Genomic DNA, 25,998 nt, shown 5'->3' on the forward strand with positions numbered 1-25,998 from the left:
TATGTGCGGTATCTTTAACATTTTGGAAATGAAGCAACTGCAACAGCCTTTCAAAAATACCAGTTCCCCTTTTACTGGGAAATTAGTGTAAATCTTATTCCGCTGCATTTGGGGTTTGTAGTTCAAATCGCATTATTGTCAGCTGGGAACAAACACTGCTAAATTCCTTCGCTGAATCTGTATGTGATAAAAAAAGAAAAAGGAGTCTATTAGATGACTCCTTAACAGAAAAGCGCATGCTAGAGACATGAGTCACCAAAGCATTAGCTCTGCAATTTAACGCAGTCACATGAACTGGATGTTCTTTCTCTCTCCCTGCTGCGAACTGTGAAAGGTTTGGATCGATGTCCTCTGCTAGGCCTGCTTAGCACACTGAAGATGCCAGAGTCCTTGAGTGCTGCTCACTGATAACCGGCTCGTGACCGTCACCCCCCAGATGACGTGCAGGAGGGATGGGCTCTGAGATCTTAGACCAGTTCAGGCAAAACTACCAGTTCAAACTATTTCTTTCAGGTGTCAAAGCTAAGCCAGAGGACTTGGCCTTACGCAGAGCAGGGCATGCTCACAAGGTTCCATCCGCCAGCAGCGCTGAAGGCTGGGAAAAATAAAAAAAGCTGAAGGCCTGGTTCTCTGCCGCGTGAATATTGTTGTGACTGTGCTCTGCAGCGCCTCGCCTTGCCACGCGTCTTTTATCTGGCGCCAGGTTGTTCTCAAGAGGCCGGATTGCTCTCTTTGCCTTCGTTCTGTTTGAAGGAGTTACTTGGTTCTAGGAGTGCTTGTATCAAGAACAACTTTGCATCGCTGAGTTAATCAGAACGAAAGAGAAGCTCCTCTTTGCTGTGGGAAATGTGCAGAAGACGCTTCGCCTGTCCTGAGAATCTGTGTCCAGGGTAAGGTTTTGTTGCCATTAAAGAAGGTCCCTGAATACAGAGCGCTTTCCCTCTACGGAGGATTCAAGTCATAATCCAGTAAAACTCACGGGGGTAAAGTCCTCTGCCATACTGCACCCCACGTGGCAGCTGGGCAGCATCCCTGCCCGGAGTGCCAGAACACGCTCCGATGCGTCCCACGTGTTCCAGCTGTGGCTCACCGTTACCTGGAGAGGGCTCTCGTCCTCAGGCGACCCACCACGGCCAGGAGCTCCACTCACAAAGGCGCCCGTTGGCTGGGACCAGCTGGATGCCAGAGCCTGCTGTGCAACCCCAAGTCATCTCAGGTCAGCGGGAAGCTGTGCCTGGGCAGCCAGCCCCTGCCTGCTCCCTTCAAACTGGTCTCGCTCCGCACCAGGCGGCTGGCTCCGAGACGGAGCCGGCAGAGCCGTTCACCGAGGATAACATCCATTGAAAATGTAGCCCTTTGTTTGCTTAATGAGTCACTGAGGCGAATCGATTTATTATTTTTTTTTTTTTTCCAAACAAAGAATGCATTATTTCTCACTTGTTTGTGCATTGTTTGGGTGAATGATGTTCAACCTATTTGTTATCGCTCTGCCCCTGTGCTGTGCCCAGTCTCTGGTGTTCGGCTGGTATTGGCGAGGCTTCTGAGCCCTGACTGGCTAACGAACTTCTACAACACAAGCTTAACAAACAGGAAGCAATGAATTTAGAGTAAGGATTTTCAGCTAAATAAATACTTATAAGGAGATCTGTGAAGCTTTTGGGATGCTGAACTGTCTAGCCATCACCTGAGCACTCTCGATTCCAAGAAGCAATGCAACCTTAGGAAGCAGAAGGACTCCAAATGAACGCTTGTATTTCACACTTATTCTTCAGTCACTTTCTTAATCAATTACTCCTGCTTTGATTATATTCACATCTGCTCTGTTTTTCCTGCTAAGTAGCTTGTCACAGTAAGAATAAAGTTTAGTCTTACGAGCTAACTGTATCATTTCAAACACTTTCTGATTTTTTCTGCAGATTTCTCTCCTTGAATGACATCAGTGCATCAGCTCGTGTTTTTCAAGACCAAAATAAACACACTGTAAAGCAGTACATACTGAATAAAAGCAAGCACAGTAAAAAATAATGCATATTAATAGTCAATTTCTGAATAAAAAACATGTTGAGCATTTTATGGAAATAAACCATGTCATGTCTGGGTTGTAAGTGCATCCTCTTTTTACTGAAAAAACAAATGGTGACAATTAGCATAACAACTTAATTGTGAATATTCTTTCAGCAGGTATTTCACTATGCATGCAACAAAGACGCTACATCTTACACATACATCTACACATACAGCTATTTTGGAGTACTATACTGACCTTTCTACCTCTGGCAGCTGACAGAGACTGCAGAAATTCTTTATTTCGTTCCCCAGACTGTTGATCAATGCAGATTATTTGACACCTGCTACACGGACCCACAACCTGCAATTTTAGTTAAAGAAGATTCATGGCTATATATCAAACCAGTACAACACAGAACAGTACAAGCTTCTGACCATCATAATAACTTAAACACATAACTTTCACATATCTTTCCTGTGTTTTTTTATGCTTTCATTACGTATGAGGCCAGGCCTGTTCGCCTAATGTAGTAGCTACATTTTCAAAGGGTTTACTTGCAAAGGTCTCACTGAATTTTGAATGCGCTTTTTGCTTTTGTTTTCTTTTTTTAAGGAAAACTTTCCCAGAGAGAGAATCTGAGAAATACTGAACATTTACATATTTGTATTTCCTGATGGCTTCACTTCATCTACGGGCTGGCAGGGCTACATGCCCAAAAGAGAACTGAATACGAAATTAAGCCAGCGCCTCAGGATTTAACCCAAGGAGGATTTTCTTGGGTTTGTTTTATATTGTTTCAGTGCAGCTGAAATGCACAATGTCTTTCTTATATGCGTGGCACTCGTAGATAATCAGAATGCAAAATGTGACTTTTCACAAGTTTACATAATCAGAAGGAATAAAGAGATCCTCTAGTCTAACATCATATGTAATACAGCGCATGGACCTTAAAGTTAATTCTTTTTTGAACTACGGTGCCTTTTTAGGGAAAAAAACCTTGCCACAAATTTCTTCTTAAAGCATTGAAATGAAGAAGGAAGACATATTGCCATTTTACTTAATATTGTACCCCTAACTGTAGCAAAGCTGTACGTTATAGAAACTAACTGTTCTTACAGTATGCCAATATATACATTCTACGTTTGTAAAATGTGTCATAAATTTCAAATAGGGCAAATATTTAAACCTTACACCACAAACATTTTTATAGGCTGAGCTGAAGTGTTATTTAATTTTTTTCTAGATACATCTAGAACTGCTTGTACAACTCTTCAGCGTAAGCATCAAACCTATACAATTAGCTCAGCTTTTTTTCAGAAGATGATTTTCCACAGCTTTAATATTTTATTGAAAGAACAAGAAAACAAGACAGAGAATGAAACCTTTTTCCCTGCTTTGCTTTGTTCAACAGCTGCTTCTACCATTTTCCTGGCATCAAGCACCATTAACATAATTTCTACTGTTACTACATCAGTATTTGAATAAGGACCTAGCAGAGACTGGAAAAGACAATGCAAGTTGCATAAGCCTTTCTATTTTCAGCTTGCAATCCTAAAGTATTTCAATGCCAGAAACACAAATACCTTTTTATTTTGTAGTTTTACAGTATCTTCCACAACAGGATCCTGGGCTGAGTTCCCTAGCGCAACTCCAGCCTCCAACAAGCTACACACCAAGGACTTTGTCCTTTGTATTCCTCATCTCCTACATAAAGAAATTTTTCCTCAGTTTTCTGTAACTCATATTACAGCTTACTGATCAAAGTGCACCTAAGAAGAGAGCAGATAAGCCATATTTTCCACCCTTACTGAAAAAATGGCCTTTCCATTTCTTACAGTATGCTGACCAGAAAGAAATAGGAGCGATGTGTATCACAGCTGCTAGATTTGACCCTAGCACTTCTGTTATTCACACCTTCATTATCATCCCTAAGAAAACAATGAATAATCCACTTTCACATCCTAGGCAATGCATTTGCAAATACATATTTCATAACTAAGAACCAGACAAATCCAACAGAACATGTAATACATGTGTGCATCATTCCCTTAGGTTTCAAGTGTAGCTTCTTTATGGATCCTTTGTTGGAAGTTTTTCTCAAAAAATGCATTTGCCAACAAAGTCTGACTCTTCAGCATTTTCCTTACAGTACAAAGCAGATTATGTTGTTACATATGATACGAAGCATAACATATGAAAAAACCCTACCAGGCTAGACTTAGAAACATGTCTTGAATGGAGATTAGGATGAAATGTATACAACAGAGGGCAATAGACAGTGATTGTTCACTTGTATTCGTGTCCAGTCTTTTGGCAATCAGTTGCTTGATGTGCAGCAATCAAGCAAGGTTACATTTGGACTATTATGCTTAACAGCAACCAGTATTCTCTGGTGACATGCTAGCTAAATGTTTGCTGTAAACTCTGCCTCAAAACAGTGATTATTATTCTGCTCAGTTGGACAGAGGTGGGAAATATTGTGAATTATGAAATTTTAAAAAAGGGTGTGGGGAAATATGTCAAAACCTTTCAATTATATTGAAGCATGTTTGCCACAGGTCACAGCATGGTTGTTTTTTTTTTTTTTTTTACACACTTCATAAATTTCATCTGCACTAACTGTGCCGCCCATGTTCCAGTCAAAGGCTTGCAAAAAGTACCCTGTCTCCAGGGGTCAAAATACTTTGTGATAGACTGGGACTAGGACAAGAGAGATGAGTTCGCACCTGGAATCGCAGAGCGCCTATTGAAATCTCAGCCCACTCTTCCTCTTCAAAGGACTCTGGTGCACTGATGACAATGTTGGCACGGAAACGTCGGATTAATTCCTCTATTTCCAATGGCTCTTCCAATCTGTCTCACAGAGTTGACAGAGAAAAAGAAAAATAAGGTTTATTAACTAGTTCTGCACTATATGTTTGTGCTGTAAGAATCTAGTGGCTAATATGATTCAGCAAATGTTTCTCCAGAACAACCTGGACCAAGTTTTATTACAAAGGCTATGAAAATGGAACAAAGTATTTAACTACAATTTGTAATCCTCTAGGTTGTTTCTTCAGAGGTGTAACCTGGAACTGCAGGTATGAAAGCACGTCGACAGGCGATTGTGAACAATGCATATGAGAAAAGTCCTTATTAGGTATCATATGTAAGGCTAATGGTAACAAATGAAAAGATCTTTTGAGTTAGCAATCATTTGGCTCATTAAATGCTTCTAAAAAGAAGGCAAATAGAAACATATTCTGCAGATGCTGCAATGGCAAAAGGGAGAAAAACAGCTCATGCTGAAGGTGAAAAAGGCCAGTAAAGGCATTTTATGAGAGAATGTATTCCTCGTATTATTATTATTTGCCTTTGGGATGCAGCAGATTGCACCAAATGATCGGTGTTTTGAAAAAATTAATCTCTGTGTGGCGATGTCTCCACCTCTTTACAAGCATTTGAACTGCCAGAGTGTAGATTTGTGTCAGTGCGGAGAACATATATAAGGCAGGCAGAGCAGCAAACTGCATACAAATATCAGAAATCTGGCTGCACCTTTGAATTGTCATTCTTCACTCTTCTAAAGGAGAACCTGACCAATACGAGAAAAAAAGCCCTAAAATTTGCAAGAGAGTTGTTTCACTGCCATTGTTAGTGGGGAAGAGCATTTATTTTTTGCATTAGCCATTACGGACATGAACAATTTTTGATAATCCATCAGTTGTGGTCTGACAACTTTGGGATATGACACTCTACAGCAAAGGCAGAAACCTGGGTAAGTAGTGAAGAGAGAAGCTTCTGTCTGGAAAAAAAAAAAATTTTAAAAAAGTGAGGACATACAGTTTAAAATATGTTTTAATTAAAATGAAGAAAAAACATGCAAAATCAAAGTACAGGGAAAACTGTTCACATCAAGCAGTCTGGGCAGAAGAGGCCTGTTAGATGAAAAAAAGAGCTTGATTTTATTTAAAATAGTCTGGATGATCTTCTTTAGCAGACAAATGCGCATAAGGATAAGCTGCCTGGGCAGATTTTCAGTCAAACCACACAAGCCCAGCTCCACCAAGCCCTGGCTGTTCACAAGGGCTCCAGCAGCCTGGGGGGTAGAAAGTGGGATGGGAAGCTGAAAAGCTACAGGTTTTCCCTCGAGATCCCACAAGCAATCCCATGGCTGAGACACAATCCGTAACGATTACGGGAGACAGGAGCCAACAGAAGGTGCAGACTATGCTGATGCTCAAACAGACAAGGAGAAAAATAGCAGTTAGTCATGAACAAGTTCACTTATGCTGTTGTTCTTCCTAGCTTTGCTGTGGGCTCTTGGAGCTCGGGTGCTGCGTGGCCTCTAGTTTTGAATGCATTTTGTGACATGTAAGTGACTGCCACCCCAGCCGGTACCAGCGGGGCATCAAAAGCCCCGGTAACCTCAGAGCTGGGCCTGTGGCGTTCTGAGCCAGCTGTTGAAAACTAATTTGAGTTTCTACTATTTTATCCCTTGGTGCTGATCCTCAAAGACTGCGGTGCCCCTACTCCTAGTCTCTGCCTTCAACCTGCTCAGGCTCACCTCCAAAATACCTCACCTCTCTTGCACCTATCCCCAGTCCTCAGAACTGCTTCTAATTACTTGGCAGCATGTATCTGAGTAAATTCCCATTATTTCCCCTCCCTCAAAACATGCATTGGTTGGATGGAGTGACAGGCACCTTCGTCCTGCAAATCTCAAAAAGGATCTGTTGTGAAAATCTGTGTAATTTGCCAAAGCCGCGTTAGGTACTTTGGACCCTTCATGATAGTGGGCCCTGCAATGCAGAACGCATTTATTTAACAGACAAACTTGAAAATGAATATTTGCATCTTCAGGGGTGTATTTCTAACAAGAACATTTGAGCATAAGGCCAGGCCATGGGGACTTTAATGGAGGTAACCTGAAGAGAGACAGATGTCTCCATGTACATGTAGCTCTCCAACAGTATGTTACATTCTGATTTTTAGTTAAATTGCTGATTCTGTTTTAGATCACCTCCCAAAAGCCAAGTGCAAACTGGAAGATTAATTTTTACTTACAGAAGATACAAACAAAGAGAAATTAAAACTCAATTGAAGATTGAAATTGTTTTATAAATCTTAGCAGGTTTCCATTAAACAAAAACAAACCCACATGCCAAGAAGCTAAGTAATACTTTCTAAAAAAGAAAAACATTTAATAAAGGCCCATATGTGCAGATTCTTGAAAGTACATTGCGCAGTTCAGTATTTGGAAAGTTCACACACCATGGTTTAGTACCAGTGCAGAATGAGGGCGCTGTATATCTATGCTGAATGCCTTTCCTGAGCACCCTGAGAAAGCACTGCATGGCAAAATAGGGAGGAGTTTTTCAACTTGTGCTACAGAGTGGGAAACAAGTTGCTTCTCGGGCACCATGGCAGCTCCAGTCACATCTGGAGTTTCCTTTGAAGAAAAGATGATTACAAGCCTAGTTGTACTGGAAGACAATAGGTGTAAAATCAGTGTATCATCTGACATTGCATGTTTTACCAAAGTTCCCTGTCCTCCCTCAGCCTCACTTGCTGCTCCCTGTGGAGCCTTACTCTTCTTCTTTGCACTCAGATCCCATGTCTGGAAGGTTCCTCACTGAGTCTCACCACGGAAAAAGCCCAGTCTGAGTAAGGGACGCCTGCGAGTGTTGTTCTCCCAAGGAGATGTAACCCGGCCAGTCAAGCCTCAAAAGAAGGGATTAACTTTCACAGAAAGGGTAGTCAAAATGGCTGAGAGATGGACTGATACAAACCTTTTCCACGCATTTTTCGCAGAGGAGCACTGCCATGATATCCTAAAATTGCCCAACTGTCTTCTCCTAAAGAAAGAAACCCTCAGGCGATGCAGGCTCCAGGGGTCTGTAGTGATGCTTCATTCAGTCAGTGGTTTTAAATCCTGAAGGTATATACGTATCCTCCTACAGCGCTCTCTCTCTCTCTCTCCCTCCTCTACTCAAACCAGGAATTTCAGTGCAGGAGGCATGTTTGGTGGGTGACTAACAGGAGAGAAGATGACTCCAAGCAGAGCCTGGGAAGTTTGGTGAGACAGCAAAAGGGGGCTCAGAGACAAATGCAGGGGCTGTGGGATGCAGAGCTATGATGGAGGCCTTGAGGGCAGATTTTCTGTGGAATTTGAGCCTGTCCTAGTTATATTCAAGAAACAACAACTTTCTATTGTCAGTATACAAAAATTTAGTTGGTAATGTATTCCTTATCTTGGAACTCTGGGCTAGCTCAATGTTTCATTTGCTGCTTCTATCTCCCATTTTTGTACAAGTAAAGCCAAATTCAATTAAGAAATGAAATTAATCCAGTCCTGCAAGTAGTTTTAAAATATTTCTGTTGTGAATGTTTGCTCTAAATCTTAATCCTTCCCATAGGAAAGAAATAGTTCAGTGAGTAGCAAGATTTTGTATTTTCATCTGCCAGATTATTTATGTTGAGAAAACCTAATTGTTCTTGTTCTTCCCACAAATAGAAGTTGGCCGGCTCCCAATAATCTCCTGCCACCAAATCATTTGACAAGAATTTTGTTTAACTTTTCCTAAAGATGACTGGCAGACAGATTGTGTTCAAGCTTTTAATCCAAATTCTCAGAAGTCAAACAGGAATGAGTAATTATAGCAGTTTAGTACATATATATATTTGTTGAACATTGAAAAGTAACCATCTCTAAATTTCCAGATAAAACAGTTATATTGGCATCTTATGGCAAGATTCTGGAATCCAAGACCGCTGAGAGACACTTGGAGACAGAAGGATCTTACCTTGCAGAAATATGTTCTTTCAGCTGCAGAATGCTTGCTACATTTATCAGGAGGTATTGTGCTTCATTCACAAGAGAGAGTGAGATGTTTGCAGCAGATGCTAGACCTAAAAAAATCAATCCAACATTCTAAAGTGATCGTTAAAAATCAGGAAGATTATACTAGTAATTTCACCTCATCTTTCCTTTGACCTCTTATTCATTCTCATTAAAAAATTATTCATTTGGCTCCAGGCACTAAGGAAAGATTCCAAGAATCCCCTCAAACCTGTAAATGATAATGATGTAATGCATTTAGAAACCGAGACAGAGCTGAGATTTTACCAAATTTGTGAAACAATTTACAAGAGCAATATCTATGGATTTTCGATGCTCTTTCAATTTGATCCTTTTTAGAATGAAATTTAATCTAAGAATAAATACTTTGTTTCTAGATATTTCATGATCAGTTTTCAAAATGATCATTGAGTTTCCAGACAAAATCATGGTCATAATGACACCCCCACCCCCCAGACTGGTGTATCTGTACATTTTCACCAAACGTAAGAAGTAGAAGGGCAGCACAAATACAGTTTGGGTATACCTGTACCCTTTGAAACCTACTAGATCAATATCGGATGACTCTTTCACCCTTTATGAGGGTAGTTTTATATTCAGTATGAAGTCCATGAGCTTGATGTTTACTAAGTGAGGAATCACAAATATTTTTAAGAATGAGAACATACCTTTGATATTTTTCTGATGCGACTTCTTTTTCATGTCCGAACTTTGTCTTATCAAGCGACATGGACGACCAAGAAACATAGAGAACCAGCCAGCAATTCTTTCTCCACAGTCATATGTTTTTACCCTATTATGAGAAAAGAGGGACTTAACAAAATTTGATTGCCCAAACATTAATTTGCAAAACTGAAGACACATTACTAAGATGTTTATTCTGCTTCTTTCAATACAAAATACAGAATCTGTATTGTCTGATGCGAAATTCTGCATAATTTTGTCTCCCCATTTCCTCAACTTTACTCTGTTACTCTTGAAGTTAACATTCACGAGATCTAATTTAGTTTTATACAGAAAATTACTGTGGAATAAAGGACTAAATAATCATAATGCTCAAGACAGTGACTCTGAAGTACAGTAACTGGTAGCCCATATTATAATATTGCAATACAGTATTATGAAAAAGTTACTTTCTGGTCTGTGCTTTTTACTAAAACAAAGAGGATTAATCTGAGTTGAATTTAAGATTGCCCCACTATGCCACACTGTATGTAATTTTTAATGATCCCACCAGGTACAATGATGTTAATTCCATAATTTAATTCCTGTTATTGCAGACATTCCACATTAAAACATGGCTCCACTAGCAGAGCCCAAATAGCTCTCTATCTAAAGATGATTTCCATTGCTAGTAAATTGTCTAGTAAGTTATGCAAGGCTGGCAATAGATTTGCCTTCTTTACCTGGGTGTAATCTCTCCTAGAGGGCTTTTGAGATCACCTCTCTCAGTTCAGGAGGGGCACAGATCGGACCAGCGGGAAGTGATCCTATTTGCCATTTGATTCCTCAGCCCTGAGTAATCTTAACGTCAAGCTTTTAAAAAGCAGGCATCTGGTTTAAGTTTGTTGTCTGGGTTCCCCTCACAGGTATCGGAAAGAGGTAAATAGTTCCCATCCATATTAGACCTCAGGACGGGATGACTCTCACTCTGGGAGTGTTTAACTCTATTGATTACAAAAGGAGATTTGACTAACACCTAACTTTAAAATGGCATAAACAGGTAAGAGGAATGTAAATTCTCATGCCCATCTAGGCAGGATTCTTGTAGCAAGGAAAGTGAAGTAGCAGTGGTCCTAGGCTCACCTTGTTGTCCTACCCAGCCAAAGAAGCTGATCTGCATGGAAATAATTTGCTCTGTGAAACAAGAAGACAGCTCCTCGCAGCAAAAGATGATGCAAATGATGCTTAGCCCTAGGACTGACAGAGGAAGTAGCTTGGCTTCACGAAATGCTTTGTAGGTTCAACTGAGTTACACAGGTAGAAAGCCAGGACAAGTGAAATCAAAGGGATTTTATAATCCTGCAGGGATTAGGCAGCTCTTCAGCGCTTGTTCTGAATTTTGATTGTGGTACAGCTCTGCGTCCCTCTCCCCACCCTGAGACTGGACAGATGCCAACATCTAGCCAGTGATGTCCTAGAAACGAAATGAGTCTCTGGTACTATGAGATGCAGGCACTGTGGCAAGAGGCCAAAAGGTGAGTCTCCACGTGAGATTTCATAGTCTGAGCTGAGCGGTTCTCATGTCCTTGCTGGTTGCTGCGTTAGGGAGAAGGCTGCTAACGAGAAGGCATGAATCTTCCATGGTAACAGTACAGGTGATACAAGTTCCCCCGATATTTTTTCCCACCCAAACAGAGGTGCTAGGGGTATTTAAATTCTCTCTGGAGCCAAATGCCTCCAGTAGCCTGCTGGGACTTAATACTGCATAAATCAGAACAAAATTTTGCCCACTTTTTTATTTGCTTACTATTTTGAGTCACAGCGGCTGAGTTAGAGACAGGCAGCATTCTTAGTATTTCATCAAATGTCACGGTGTAGTTTTTGTATTCCAAGACTCCTGTGTTTTCAAATTGCTTCCCCTTATCATCAGACCATTTTCTGAGCAAGTACCATCATCTCTTCAAGGTCTGTTTCAAAGTCTTTCTGTTGTAGCTCAATTCTACTCATTTTCTGCTTGTGTTTATTTTTCTGGAGTATTACTTTACATCTGTCAGCATTACATTTCATTTGGCACATGTCAGGCAATTTATAAAGGAGGGCCTGGTTCTCTCAGGTTCACTCGCTGTTTGCCTTGAGTCCCTCACTCATCTTCCTATTATGTCTTTTAGCTTCAGTGCGTTACAGCTGGTCCCTCTCGCTAGGTAATTTATAGAACAAGAAACAAGGACAGCTGAAGTCTGAATATTGATCCCAAGGGATATAATACATAGATTTACGCACAACAGGCTCAGTTCACCTTGGTTTTAGCTACACCTTTGTCTTCTTCTACCACTGATACCCTTCTCTTGATCTCTTTGATATTGTGGCCTGTCAAAGAGGAGGCTGTGTCCCTGCCTATTTCAGCAGCACACTAACCTTGAGCATTTAGGGTCTTCTACAACATCAATAACCTTAACATCACTAGCTTCTCCTTGCATCTGTCCACTGTCAGATATTATACTAGAAAGCCATGTCCCTCCGACGTGAGCCGCACATGCTGATGGACAGCCCCTGCTGAGATGAAGGCTAACACTGATGAATTGTTTCACAAGGAAAACTTGGGCTCATTAAACTTTCGTGGATGCTGTGAAATTAAACTTCCTCACGTGACTGCTTGCAGATTCTACATCATGTGCTTTTCTCAGCTGTCTCAGTGTAAATCCAGAATAACCACCTAGGCCAACAGAACTGGATGAAATCACAGCATCATAAAGCAGAATCAATAAGCGGAAAATGCCTTCAGTAGGGGTTTCTTCTGAATAAAAGCCTTTTAACAAAGACTTTTGGTCCCACTGCTCACCTCGGATACTGCAGAAAAGACCCCAGACCACAAATCACCTCCTGTCCTACTGCAAAGCACTGTTTTGCTCCTATTTCTCATTTTTTGGCCCTGCAGGCTCCCCTGCTGAAACACGGGAACCTGGCATGAAGTGCTGTTGGATCTCTGAGCAGTTTCAGAGCCTCATCAATGTTGTCCACTCCTTCTGCCTTACTTTCTGCCTTGTTTATTTGCTAATCACAGTCCACTCCATGCAATTTGTCTTGCATCTCCCCTTTCTTTGCCATTCTGTCCTTTTTCATGGGAAACTAAGCAGTTTCCCATGAAAATTTCCTATTTCATACATTAAAAATGACACAGTCAGTGACATGAAAGACAAGCTACAATAAATAGTATGGCAGCAAATTATATGCACACAGAGAGAAAGACAACCTAGGCTATTTTACAGCCTGTAATAGATGGGCTAACCATGGGGAGGCTAAGGATGAGTCAACACTAAGGGAAGTGGGACAGATGGATAAAACAAATGACTCTTGGGTGAATTCCACTACCTGAGGAAAATACACTTCTGAGGAAAAGATCCTCTTTATCATCTGAATAGCTAGTAGAAAAGAAGGAGAAGATGATTTCCTGTACGGCTCCGTGGGGAAAATGGCCACGTCTTCTGCTGGTTTGTTTATGTTACCCTCAGAGATGCAAATGTAGATGGCTACGAAGAATTAGTATACCTTGGTTAAAAGAAGACATAAATCTGTAACTGGCTCTTTTAGTTGGACTTACCAAGAGACTTGGTGAAAAGAAACATAGTAGATAATGCAAATGTACTTTAGGAAGGTACTTGATACACTGCCACTCAGAAAACTTAATGAGACTGGGAAGTACTTAGAAAATATGATGGATAAACACTTAAGTTCACTGATAGGAAATTAATTTATTCATAATGTTATATTTTACTGAAGTGGTATGTGTCTTGATTAGAGGTAATGTTATTTCACACACTCACCTGCAATCTTCCCGAGATTGTTAAGGGGACACTGATCAACATGGGTGGTCAAAACAAAATTAAAAAGGGTTGTAAATACAGAAAGCTGTTTATAACTTCTGCAGATTCTAGCAATTTTGAATCTGCGCAGCATGAAATCAGCAAAGCTGCCAGCACCATTACTGTCAAATGAAGGAACTGAATTCCAGTCCTGCTGAGGCCCCCAGTTGGCATTTGGAAGTAACTGGGGACAGCCTTCCCTTTTCTCATCCTTGGAGCAAGTAAAAAAAAAGATCTCCCTTATTCAAGTGAGTGCCAAGTCATCACAGTCTCTTGTACTGTCCTTCCCCCCGCTTTTTCATTTTTATTATTTTTTACTGTGTTCTACCAGACATGCTGGGCATGCCAAATTACCTATCTAAATCTGTCTTCTCCTGGTCCACTAAGTCATTCATTGTTTCCCACCCTCCCCCTCTTTTTTTAAGGACTTCTGCCCCTGTGTGTCCATGCGATCATGTCCTGAGTGTCATTACAGTGATTTTCAGCTTTGATTCCTCTCTGCTCTCACTCACCTGTGTGAACAGACTTTACTCTCACAGATCACAGCCTCTTTTCCAGGATTTTCTTCTAGTGATACAGATATTGGTTCCATACCTAGATGGGCAGAGAGAAAACCATATTTAAAGAAAACATTTATGCAGAATCATAGGCTCATGAAAAAAGTTCTTCTTTTTGCACCTGTTCACAATCACAGCAGTGTCCCAAATAACCTGACAAAAATTCTTTCTTTTTGCTAGAATTACATCCTCTGCCTGCAGGTGGCTCCAAATGATAATGCAAAGAGCAAAGGCTGCAGATGACCTTGGTACCCAAACCGCGTTAAGGAATACACAATTTCAGCTTTGAGTGACTTCATTCTCTGTGTATCTCGGGCAATGAAACTGGCACAGAATTACTGCCTCAGTCATGGTTTCTGTTGAAAGGATGAGTTTATCACTGTTGTGGCCCATCTAGCACATCAGGAGATGAGGTTAATCACTGTCAGGTTGGGTTTTTTTGGAGTGGTGGGATGGAGTGATCTGAAAGGTGAAAGGTGGAGGGGGGAAAGAGAAAAAATAAGCACAGGCTGTTCAAGGAAAGAAATGTAATGTATCATAAAACTATGATAATTTAAAGATAAAATGTATGGAAATGACTAATGAGAGAATTATTCCCATCCATCCATCTCTAAGTTTAACCCAGATGAGGAATCCCTGGTAATGATCTATGTTAACAACTTCTTCCATAGTTTTCTTATCTTGAACAGAATTAGCCAAGGAGATGGAAAGGCTACTGTGGTTTACTAGAAGCGAAAAGAAAAGCTGTACTACTTTGCTTTCTGTTAATTGAAAACAATAATCTTAAATGACAAAGGGTTTTACTTTGCAGCTGCAATAAATCCAACTCTTCCATTATACTGCAACATATACCAGCAAAGACTGATCTCCCATATCCCAGCTTTATAACAGCACATTTTGATTTTACTCACTACTTCCTGTTTATATTATTGTAGTACGAGTAAGACTCAAGCTCTTCCAGCTCTATGATATCGTGAAATCAAATTGTTTTATTCTCTTCTGAAGAGTAATGAAATGTAGTTCAGACTCACTATATCCCAACTATCAGCTCTGTTCCACGCACAGTTTACAAAACAGAAAGTCGTCTACTCCTTTTTCAGTTAATGATGTTAGTATACTTCAGAAGTGAAGACCGAGGGGGAAAAGCTAGGTTCACTTCGGAAAATAAAACATGTAATAAATGCATTGAACTCACTTGCACCCACCTGAAAAAGAAGCCAATGTTACCATCTTACAGACTAGAACTAATGTAATGCTCTTGTACTTTGAAACAATTAAACATTAGCATTATTCCTTCAGGAAAAGAAGAGTTCAAAAGGTTTCATCCTGTATGCATCCTTAGCTGTTATACCTTTTAAGAATACTTTCTAAGCAAGGCATACTCACAGAATTTCTTAAAATAGTCTCAGGGCTTTAAAAAGCCCTGCTTTTATACACCAGCAAGTGTATCACATTTTTATTGAACAGTACACATTTTACAGTGATGTTTAGGTCAGTTAAACATTGTTAATTACAATTTTATTCTATCTTAAGGCAAAAAAATAAAGCAGAATATTGCCAGTTACTAAAATGTAAAAGCTGTCATTCTCCATGGTCATTTGCTTGATAATAAAATTCACAGATGTGCTCACAGTATTAATATAAAAAAAAAATTCTTGTCTTTATAGTTCCTATTTTCAGTCAATGAGAAAAATCAGAGGTCTGTTATTTCAATAGACTGAAATATAAACTATTCATGTATATTCTTTCATCAGTGTATGCACTTAATTCCCATTATTTTTACTGGCAGTAACACATGACTATTTGAAGGCACAATAAACTCCATAAAGTGTAATTATTTGCTCAGTTTTGCGAGCATCATTCTACTCCAGTATTCTAAAGGGTCTTCACAAGACTCAAAATTTCTCCCTCTGTGCAGTGGCAAACCAATGCCCAACTTGCCAGAGTAATGCTGACTGTTAGCTAAAATGGAAAGATAGAAATTAGTCTTCTACAGAAATGGATTCTCAGCCAAATTCTGTTTGGCTGACTTTTGTGTAGGTCAGGAACAAACCCAGTGTAATCCGTGCGCCCATGTATTTAATGGAGCAGGACAACAAGATTTCCCTTGATTCCCACTCAAGTAATACAGCTTCTAGAAATAAAGGCACTTGCTCCTGCCCACCTTTAAGGTGCTGGGAGCCTAACCGTTAACTGCCGTTGATATAGAAGAAGTTGTTTTTCCTCCATGGGGGCTTATTTAGAGTTACACTGATTTTCTCAAAGTGGGTCCTGTGATAGCAAGGGTTCGTTACACTCTTCACGTCAAAAAGGATAGGAAATGCCCATTAATAACCACATAGCCTAAGAAAATAATTCTGACAACATTAATAAATGCAGTTTCTCAAAATTAAAATCTTACTCCCTCTCCCGAAGGAAAGAGAGACCAAGCACAAGCCCTTCCTCTCCCTCTGCTCTCCCTTACCCCCTTCCTCAGGGATCAGGGGAATACCTGGAGCTCCCCAGCTGCCATGCAAGGCAACTAATTTTGCAGGCAAGCCAGGGAAAGATCCTAAGCCTTCAAGCAGTTTTGGCCATGTCTAGAGCCCCAGTTTCATGTCCTTGCTACCCACAGCGGTGGCAGGATGGCAGGGCTGGGTCAGACAGCGGGTCTGCCCACCCAAGTCTGGTTGTTAGACGGGCTACGGAGACACCCAACACGCAGGGGTTAAAGAAAGAACCTGAAGTGGTGTCTCAGCACACGGAGGACTCAGCAAAAGGTATTAAAGTAGTTACTGTCACACTGAATCACGCTGACAATTTTATTTTGTTGGACAGAGAAGACAGAGAATATTAAACCATATTGAAATAAAATAGCCATAAACAAATTTTCCACTAATGAAAAGTTCTAGAGGGAGAGGAAAGCGCGTGCCTGGAGGGGGAGAGAGAAGAGACTTATTATGCTTTAAAAGCGGCACAGATAAAGTCTTCACTGTAATCAAATAGTGTAACAGCAGAATGTTCTTTAAAAACGCCGCACACTTCAGCTAGGTGGGATTCGCCCCACTCGGCTTTAGGCACTTACCAGAGGCACCTAATCCAGCAGCAGAGTTGCCTTAGGCTCTCTCTGTTGGAGAGAGACAACTCCAGACAGCAAAGCGCACTCTAGATGGAGATCATTGCCCCAGCCTGCTCTCACAACGAGAAAAGCGCGGATGACAGCAGGGAAACCGGTAGAGAAAGCCGAGTGTTACAGCCTCCTCGCAGAGGAGCGGGACTGTGAGGGCAGGGGGAGGAGAGGGGGAGTTGGAGAAACAAAACCCAGCTTGGGAAGATGCACGCTACCGTGGCTGAGGAAAGGCAGCTTGCGTGGGAGGCAGCCAGTGGGAGAAATAACTCACAAAGCTGGAAGAGACCTGGAGGTGGCTGTGATCAGCAGGCTAAGAGCTACAAATCTGAAATAACGTTAGCCACCGACACAGGCCGGTTGAAGGCTTTGAGCTGCAGCCCGGTTCATCAGAGGTCTACTGCTCCTCACCACGCTGATCGCTGCTCCAGCTACACATGCGGCGCTCAGCTTCGGGTCCTAAATTAGCAACAAACTACCGACGGGCTGGCAAGAGTGCTGACAAAAGCAACAGTGATTAACATGGGATTTTCAAGGAAAGAGTCAACTTACTAAATTAAATTTGTCTGCCATGAAATGATTCAAGCGGGAGATATAACAATGACCCGTGTATGTGAAGGGATAAAAGAAAAATTTAAAAATTTAACACCAACAAACAAATCATGCATTTAGACTGCAGGTAAGAGGAAAGAGAACAGAATAAATATTGTAACAACTTCCTACAGATTCATCTGCTCAGTCTTACCCTGCTGGTTCTTATGTGTTCCCATCACTGTGCTATCTCATGAGCAGTAAGCTCTGGAATAGTCTCCCCAAGCAAATAAGAGCCACTATCTCACTGTCAAGCATTAAAAAAGCACCACAGGTTGCAAGAACACCATGAGAGTGAAAAATAGCAGGACTATTATAAAAAGAGGGCCCAGACCACCTTATCGGCTAGGATTATTGGTATCTAGAATCATTATACAAAGAATAAAATGACTCTACTCTTATACACTGGGTGTACCAAAGCAGGTTATAAATAAATGCCAACCGTGTTTCTGTTAGAGCACGCTGGAGATCTGATCTGATTGCTTTGGGGCAGAAAAGTGATCCATAGACTTGGTCAATCACTTCTGGGTACACATGGTTCTTGCTTTCATCAGAAGGAAAGTGAATGACAGTGAAAACTCAAAAAATGACACAAAGTAAAATGTAGGATTTAAAGGTGAATTTCACCCTGGACCTAACTATGGCAAGAGATTGTAAATCTCATTGAGAAATGGGTGCCTTGACTGTCGTTTTTGTCTGAGAAAACTTCTTCCTGACTCCCCGAAGTATGTCAGTGCAGGTATTACTGACAGGCAAACATACTAATGGATATGCACTTGTCCGAACAATGTCGTACTAGCAAGGAAAAAAGTGAGGAACGTACTCGGAAGAGCAGAATGAAGCAATCAGAAGGCCCAACAGAGCTGAACCTCTGAAAATGTGAAGGATAAATGGAGAAAGTTTGGACAAGACTTCACACTGTGTCTGCAAGCAAGAGGTACGGGCAGAAAGGAAGAGAGATAGTAAGGAACTGAATTTCTAGAAATAATTAGTTCTGAAGCACTTGGTAATCTAAAAGTTGTGAGAGAAGGCCATCTATGCAACTGTACTACAAAAATTTGAGGTGCAAGGTGCTCCACATAGAATTGAACTGCATTAACAATACCTTTTCAAAGAAAGATTATAGAGGGAAGAGCGGAAAATAGCAGCGTTTGTTGCAATGAGCCAGTCTGGAATCCCTAAGAGGAGACTAGATTGTGTTTGGGATCTGAGACACACACACAAAATCACACAAAACTAGTGGAAGTACCCAAACGTACATTTGACAAACCTATTTCACACAAAAGACATCAACTGGTCAGACTTAATTTTATGGGGAGTGCTCTGACAGATGGAGAGGACAACTGTAATGTACAAGCAGAAAGGAGACTGTAGTTACAGATCCACTCATGGATTTCTAATAAAGTGTAAAAAATCTGAACATAGGTTCCCCCGTTTTGCTCTAGCTACTGAAAATGTGGGCACATATATTATTAATGGTTAAGACATACAGGCTGAGTAAATGTTAGACCCCAGGGAGATGATGAGCACCATTCACACGCATGCAAACTCGGCATTAATAATGACTTTTGTGGAATACAAACCTGTTCCAGCGTTCAGTGCTAACAGCACTGTTAGCAAAATAAATAATTTGCACCCCCAAGTAGCAAAGGGCTTTCTGTAATACTTAGATAAGTCTTTTTTCTTTTTTTTTCCCCTCAGTAGAGAAGAAAAAGGGTTTTGATGAATCCAAAGAAGCCCAAACATCATGAAATATTTGCCTGCAAGTGCAAGCATTTAACTGAGATAAATGTCTGGTCCTTATTTTAATCCATGCTAATTTCCACTGAAGGCTCTACCCCTCTAATCCCACAGCTGGAAGGAGGAGGACAGCTATAAAATGGGAAGGTCTTTGGCCAGGGTGTTTGATGTTAGACTCCTCCTATTCCTTTACCTTTGCTGCATTAACAGTCCTTTCAGGCTGGTGGACTTCATGATGTGGAGAGATACACTAGTCAGTAAATTTGCACATCTGTCAGTTCATTACTCTTTCCTGGAGCATCCACTTTATGATTGCACATAGGGAGTCACTGTCCCAACAGCAAGCTAGGAAACTACCCAGGGCTGTATATTACAGCTTGCTTTGCCCACAGCTCGTAGCAGAATTTGTCCATGAAGTCAGTACGCACACACAGCATTCAGTCGTTTGGTGGGTGCATCGTGATGGTCTGAGAAATTATAGCCAACGGCTCAAATTAAAGAACTTCGGTGGAGAAGGTGGCCTCTGTAAAAGCACTGGAGTTGTGTGAACAGGAAAATGTGGCTGAAGAAGAGGGTCCCATGGAGGGTGGGACCATGCTTCTCCAAAGCCAAAATTCCTTATCTTAAGAAACCATGAGAAGAAGCGCAACGTATTATGCCTGAAGGAAAGGCCAAAAATAGTGGTCATGCCTGCAGGGAGAGAGAAGCAACTCCCCGACGACCGCCCAAGCCCACTGACCCATTTCCAGAGAATCCTGGGAATGTGAACTGTGCATGTCAAGACCACCGACTCATTCTGGAACATTCTTGAGCTCACAGTGCGCTTGCTCAATGATGGCAAATCCCCACCTGCAGGGGTGGACCCTCTAGGTATAAAAGAAGGGAGGATGAGCTCTCGGTGTGCCCTCCAGAACTGGATCTCTAGACTGGCTGGACTAACACTGGACCCAGGACCGGTGAAATCCTTTCCTTCTCTCTCCCCCCTCCTCACCCTCACCTCTTTTTCTCTCTCTTTTTTCCACAGTCCCTACACCTCATCCTTTTAAAGATAAACCATTGACCAAGTCTAGGACTAGGAGCGGATCCAGCTGCCCCTGGGCTCCTCTCTGAGAAGGAGTCTAGAAAGCAAGGGGGTCTGCTCTGAACCTCCTGACTCAACGAGAGGGGTCTCCTTATTTTCTTCTCTGAATCGATCCCCAAATAAGCAAGGCTTACGTATGATTAGCATGTGTTGTACAGTTTACTGACATAGTTTCATGTTCCTTTTTCTGTTTCTTTTTCTATACCTCCCTTCTCCTTTCAAACAGTGGCTTAATGACATGATGCAAGGTTCATATTGGTAAGTTCACTTGTACTTGGTCAAGGTTAGCTTGGTTAAATAAATGTTGATTGTTGTTTGAACTCCCCTGGTGGTGTTTCACCTTAATTCTGACAAAGGAAATCCATGAACCTGAGTCACTCCAACCCTGGGACGCAAAATGCATGCAGGTGTCTCTGCCCAGAAGTTTGACACCAATAATGAAGGGGAGAAATGGATATTGTTTACTAACCTTCTGCCTGAATGACCATAATTTTTTGCTTCAGATCAATTGAGGGATTTACAAGACACAATCTTGGCTCCTGCTTCTGAGTCATGCAGACTCCATTCTGGTTTACAACCATCCAGTTTCGGTCATACAGCAAACCCTGGTTTCCTACTGGCCATTCTGTAACCTGGGAAAGCATCAGGAGGGGATACAAAGGTTTAGAAAATGTTAGCTGCATTAATAGATTCACGCTGAAAAGAAAAGTGAGGGAAAAGAAACCATTAATGAAATTCTTTGAAATCAGGAAAACTTGTGCACGCCAATGTCAGCCTTTAATAAGAGAAGCCCTAATTGCAAATCAAAGACAAAGATATCACTGCACAAAGCTGACAAAACAAAACGAAGTTACTATAATTTGTTACATATTATCATACACTTTGATTTCACAGAGCTGTAAGAATAGAGTAAACAATCTCTGAAACACTTGGAGAACTGTTTTCAGTTTAATACTCAGCCATTTACAGGACCTTCCCCCAACAATTTTCTTTTAATTTACAAAGCATGGACATTTCATGGGAGTTTGTCCTGGTTTCAGCTGGGATAGAGTTAATTTTCTTTCTAGTAGCTAGTATAGTGCTATGTTTTGGATTTAGTATGAGAAGAATGTTGAAAACACACTGATGTTTTTAGTCATTGCTAAGTAGTGTTTATGCCAAGTCAGGGATTTTTCAGCTTCTCATGCCCAACCGGCAATAAGGCTGGAGGGGCACAAGAAATTGGGAGGGGACACAGCCAGGACAGCTGACCCAAACTGGCCAAAGTGGTATTGCACACCATGTGACATCATGCCCAGTATGTAAACTGGGAGGAGTTGGCCTGGGGGGGATCGCTGCTCGGGAACTGACTGGGCATTCGTCAGCAAGTGGTGAGCAATTGCATTGTGCGTCACTTGTTTTGTATATTTCAATACTTTTATTATTATTACTGTCATTTTATTATTGTTATTATCATCATTATTATTTGCTTCCTTTCTTTCCTATTAAACTGTCTTTATCTCAACCCACGAGTTTTACTTTTTTTTTCCGATTCTCTCCCCCATCCTACTGGGGGCGAAGTGAGCGAGCGGCTGCGTGGTGCTTAGTTGCTGGCTGAGGTTAAACCTTGACGGAGTTGTATGAACTAGCACAAAACTAAACAAACAAAAAGCAAGAAAAATGGGAAATTCAAAATTCTGACAAAACTTATTTTTCATAAAACTGGAACCACTTTATCATTAATCTGTTCGAGAAAACCTCCACCACTGAGGCTTCTGGTTTAGCTAGGAGCATAATAGTTTCTCCAGATCCCCTTACAACAAAACACATTGTCTTCTTTGCCATCCATTCTTCCATTACTTCCATAACACTCTTTACATCCAATAGTCTATACAAGCATATTGTCCTTGCTTTCATGTACATTTTTCTGGTGAAAAGAACATCTGTTACTGATGCTACACAGATGGTAATCTTGACATCCAAAAAGAGAGCAATTTTAGTAATGCCTTTGGGCGATATTAATAACTGCTTTCTCCTTCAGAATGTTAAAATATTAATACCATTCTTTTAACATAAAGCTGGGCATTTAAACATATTGCTTCAGCTCATATATGCTTTCTAGTCACAGTTGAATATGGAGAAAAGTTAACTACAGCTGAACTTTGTTGAATTCTTGTAGAAAAGCTTAGTGCACCTCACACGAATTAACTGGCAAAAGACTTTAGCAAGAAGTACTGAGAAAAATATATGTCAAGCACAGCCTGATGCTCTGAAGAAAAGCATGGCTGGAAGCACTGGTTGGATTAATTAAAAATCACATTTTTGTTTAGCATGTGCTCTATCCAAAACCCCACAGAACCCACAATATCCCATTCTTATTAACTTTTCCAGGTTTTCTAGGAGCCTGCAGCAGTAGCTTGACACCGACGGCCTGACTAGAGAAAGCTGAGGGCAAGCACTCTGGAACTGAAAACTTAAAGCATTAAAGCTGAACTCTGAATAATTTGGCCACAGTGCTATCAACTGTACTGAATACAGAAAATACATGGAAAAATTTTATAGTGAAGAAATGTATTTTATCAACCTACTTTATTTATAATATTCTTTAGCGGTTTTCTAAGTGAGCATGGATGAAAAATTCAGTCAAAAATGGAAACTTTAGGTCTGATAGTGTCATCTGAAACTACACTGTGCAAGGACCTCAAACTGTCAGCACCTAAATGATGGGAACCTTTGCCCTGTCTTTTTAGGAGAGGAATCATAGCCCAAAGACTGCAATATCAGCTGAAGAACAGACTTTTGTTCTTGCTGGAAATTCCTTGGAGAGGCCAGTATTTTTTTTGGTTATCCTGTATAATTAGATTACAAAATCCATTTGAAAAGCTGGTGATCATCTGAGAGCTGCAAGAATTTCCTGCTAACAAATTTTCCTTCCAAAACAGAAGATCACTAATTAGTTATATATCCTCCCATGGATCCAACAGATCTTTACAGGATTTGCGAGATATAGAGAGCAGAATAAACTAAAAGAGCAGAAAAAGAGAAAAAGAGCACAAAGATTCCTAGCTGCCTATTGTAACATTCAGTTGTTTTTGTTCCATTTCAGGACAGTTATCTTATTCAGGAAATAGCTTAAGTGTTTGCTTACCCTGCACTGAAGGCAAGAGGTTTTATGAGCAAAACAAAACATTCTCTCCTTAATCAGAGCTTCAGCTAATTCTTACACGCTGATAGGCATTGTGGGGAAAGCCCAGCTAACTAGGTAGCAGATATTTGGAAATAATCAACACCTTCCATTCAAAATAGCTCTGGCAGATCCAAAATAATGGCAACTAACTCCATGCTCCACTCGGAGGTGCAGCACACTGCTATAGGTCCTCAGCCCGTTTTTCCCCTTTCTCTGGGTGTTTGCCATTGTAGTAAGAGTCAGACATACATGTGCCCTACAGTGAGTCCCTGTCCTCCCGTGGATGCCCCCCACACACCGTCAAGTGCCCTCCTTCCTCTCCACTTGTCAACTTTTACTGTATTGCCCGTGTTGCTAGGACCCCAATAAATAAAGTTGCAACAACAAAATAACTGTGTACCCTGCCTTGGACAGAGCTGGTTTGTCGCTAATACTGATACTGGAGACGAGCACGGGAGAACATATACATTTCTATTCTTAGTACTTGGGCTCGCAACCTGTGCAGACCGTCTCCTGCCATTATTTCTAAGAGGCTGAAGGGATTGTTAAATAATTACAAGCAACAGAACAGAGCAGTTCAAGCAAAGTCTGCCTGCTCTGCTTTCATCTGAGACTTGAGAAGAGTGGTTCAATTTGGCTCCCTCGGATTATGTCTGACACGCCTGCCCAAGGCTAGCAGATACGACACAGGCTGCAAAGACGATCCACGTCCCCGTAGTCCAGCAGCAGGAGGTCAGGCAGGGCACTCAAATGTCACTAAATACCTATATTCGGGCAACCAATACAGTGAAGTAAAGCAACCAATGAAGCTTACCGCGAAGTAAAATAAAACAGGTTAGCATACATGGCAGTAAGCAATACTGCATTACGTAGCTCCTCACTTGATTCCCTGAAGTTGACTGCCCATCTCTGACTACTGAGAGAAATTAGGAGGTGAGGATAGAAAGAAAGCAGGGACACCATGATTCTACTGATAGATGGTAGCATACACCTTCATTCCCAGCATGGCAGGTGGGCTAATCGTCCAACATAAGGTCTTCTCTGCCTGTCATAAGTGAGGCTTATTGCATAGTACAGCCAATACATGGTATTGTCCTACCCGCTTTAGTCCATTTTTCCTACTGTAAAGTAAGAATATCCATTGTGAAAACATGGTTTTGCTTTTTTCAGAATTTTCTTTAAAATATTTTAGGCTGCATTTCTCCATAGCTCACAGTAATGTCATCATGAGGGCTAACACAATTTTTGAACACATTAAAGGAGTCACTGAATAGGTTTTAAATTATGCAAATTTAAAATTGTTAGTGGTCTTACGTATAATTTATCCACTGATCGCTAGGAATTTGCATTGTATTTTAAATTAAAAGCTAATCTGTCTTCTGTGTTGAGATGCAATTTTTATACTCTGAAATCTACTGCAAGAATAATAAAGTTATTAATGTTTAAAGTCCTAACCTTTTTCACTGGGCACATTGCATTATGTAATTATGCAAAATTCATTGGCATGAGAGATGTTCGTGTTTAAAAATGGATGTTTAAAACTTGGGTTTATGTTGGAAAAGAAGAAAAAAGTGGTCTGGGATGGAGGTTACTCCTCTTCTCTGCCTGTCCCCATTTCATAAAATAATTGTAGGGAAAAGAAAGAGCATTTAAGAAGTTGAGTTAGAATATTCTGCCCTCAGCTTCCTGCGCCATGTGTACAAAACCCATGGAACAAGACTGAACAGAGACCGTCCCATGGCAAGGAACACTTTATAAAACACTGTAGGAACTAACTGACCTGCTGATGATCTTCATGCCAAGCTTTATCCCCCCAGCTGCGAAAGCACTCCGCACTCTTATTTTCTCTGGAGGTCAAGCACCTCCCATACTAAACCACTTAGAATAGAACAGAGAAATCAGAGTTTAGGAGAGGAGGAGATTATGTGACTCTAAAGAGGAGATTAAACAGCTGTGAGTTTGTATTCGCATCCTCACCGAGTTTGTCCTCCTGCCGCTAATCAAGTCATCTATCCTGCAACCAGTAAGTCAGCGGGCAGATTTCACTGGCAGATGGGCTGGGTCCTGCACACACAGTTAGCTGGAATTTTCCACTGCACATATTATTTTAGGCAAATGCAAGCAATCATGTACTTACAATAAAGCCTATTTACTACACATGCTAAATGTCTGACCTCCCATACCAGCTGGAGGCCTGCACTTGAACTTACAAATCTGTGAGATTCTGATCTCAAGTATCCAAGTATCACAAGATGAGTGAATTTATTGCTGCCCAGTATCTAAACCACTTTCACCTTTTCACAGCAGCTAGCTTAGAGCTACCCTATAACTGATAAACATGGAGATCAAATTTTTAATTGGGAAAATACTTTTCTAGACTTCCAA

At 41.0% G+C, this 25,998-nt stretch overlaps 1 protein-coding gene across 3 annotated transcripts in view; it reads right to left on the reverse strand.

Annotated features, from left to right (window-relative positions):
* MOCOS (molybdenum cofactor sulfurase) overlaps positions 1 to 25,998 on the reverse strand; it is a 220,795-nt gene that overhangs the window by 5,402 nt on the left and 189,395 nt on the right. For all 3 annotated transcript variants that reach the window (XM_075022731.1, XM_075022729.1, XM_075022730.1), the window contains 6 exons: positions 20,917 to 21,079; positions 13,885 to 13,966; positions 9,518 to 9,642; positions 8,794 to 8,899; positions 4,735 to 4,861; positions 2,264 to 2,368 (listed from right to left, as the gene is read on the reverse strand). In XM_075022731.1, the coding sequence (XP_074878832.1) occupies positions 2,264 to 2,368; positions 4,735 to 4,861; positions 8,794 to 8,899; positions 9,518 to 9,642; positions 13,885 to 13,966; positions 20,917 to 21,079 (708 nt within the window). The remainder of the gene's footprint in view (positions 1 to 2,263; positions 2,369 to 4,734; positions 4,862 to 8,793; positions 8,900 to 9,517; positions 9,643 to 13,884; positions 13,967 to 20,916; positions 21,080 to 25,998) is intronic.

Source organism: Buteo buteo, chromosome 3 (genome assembly GCF_964188355.1).
Source record: "Buteo buteo chromosome 3, bButBut1.hap1.1, whole genome shotgun sequence".
Taxonomy (NCBI): domain Eukaryota; kingdom Metazoa; phylum Chordata; class Aves; order Accipitriformes; family Accipitridae; genus Buteo; species Buteo buteo.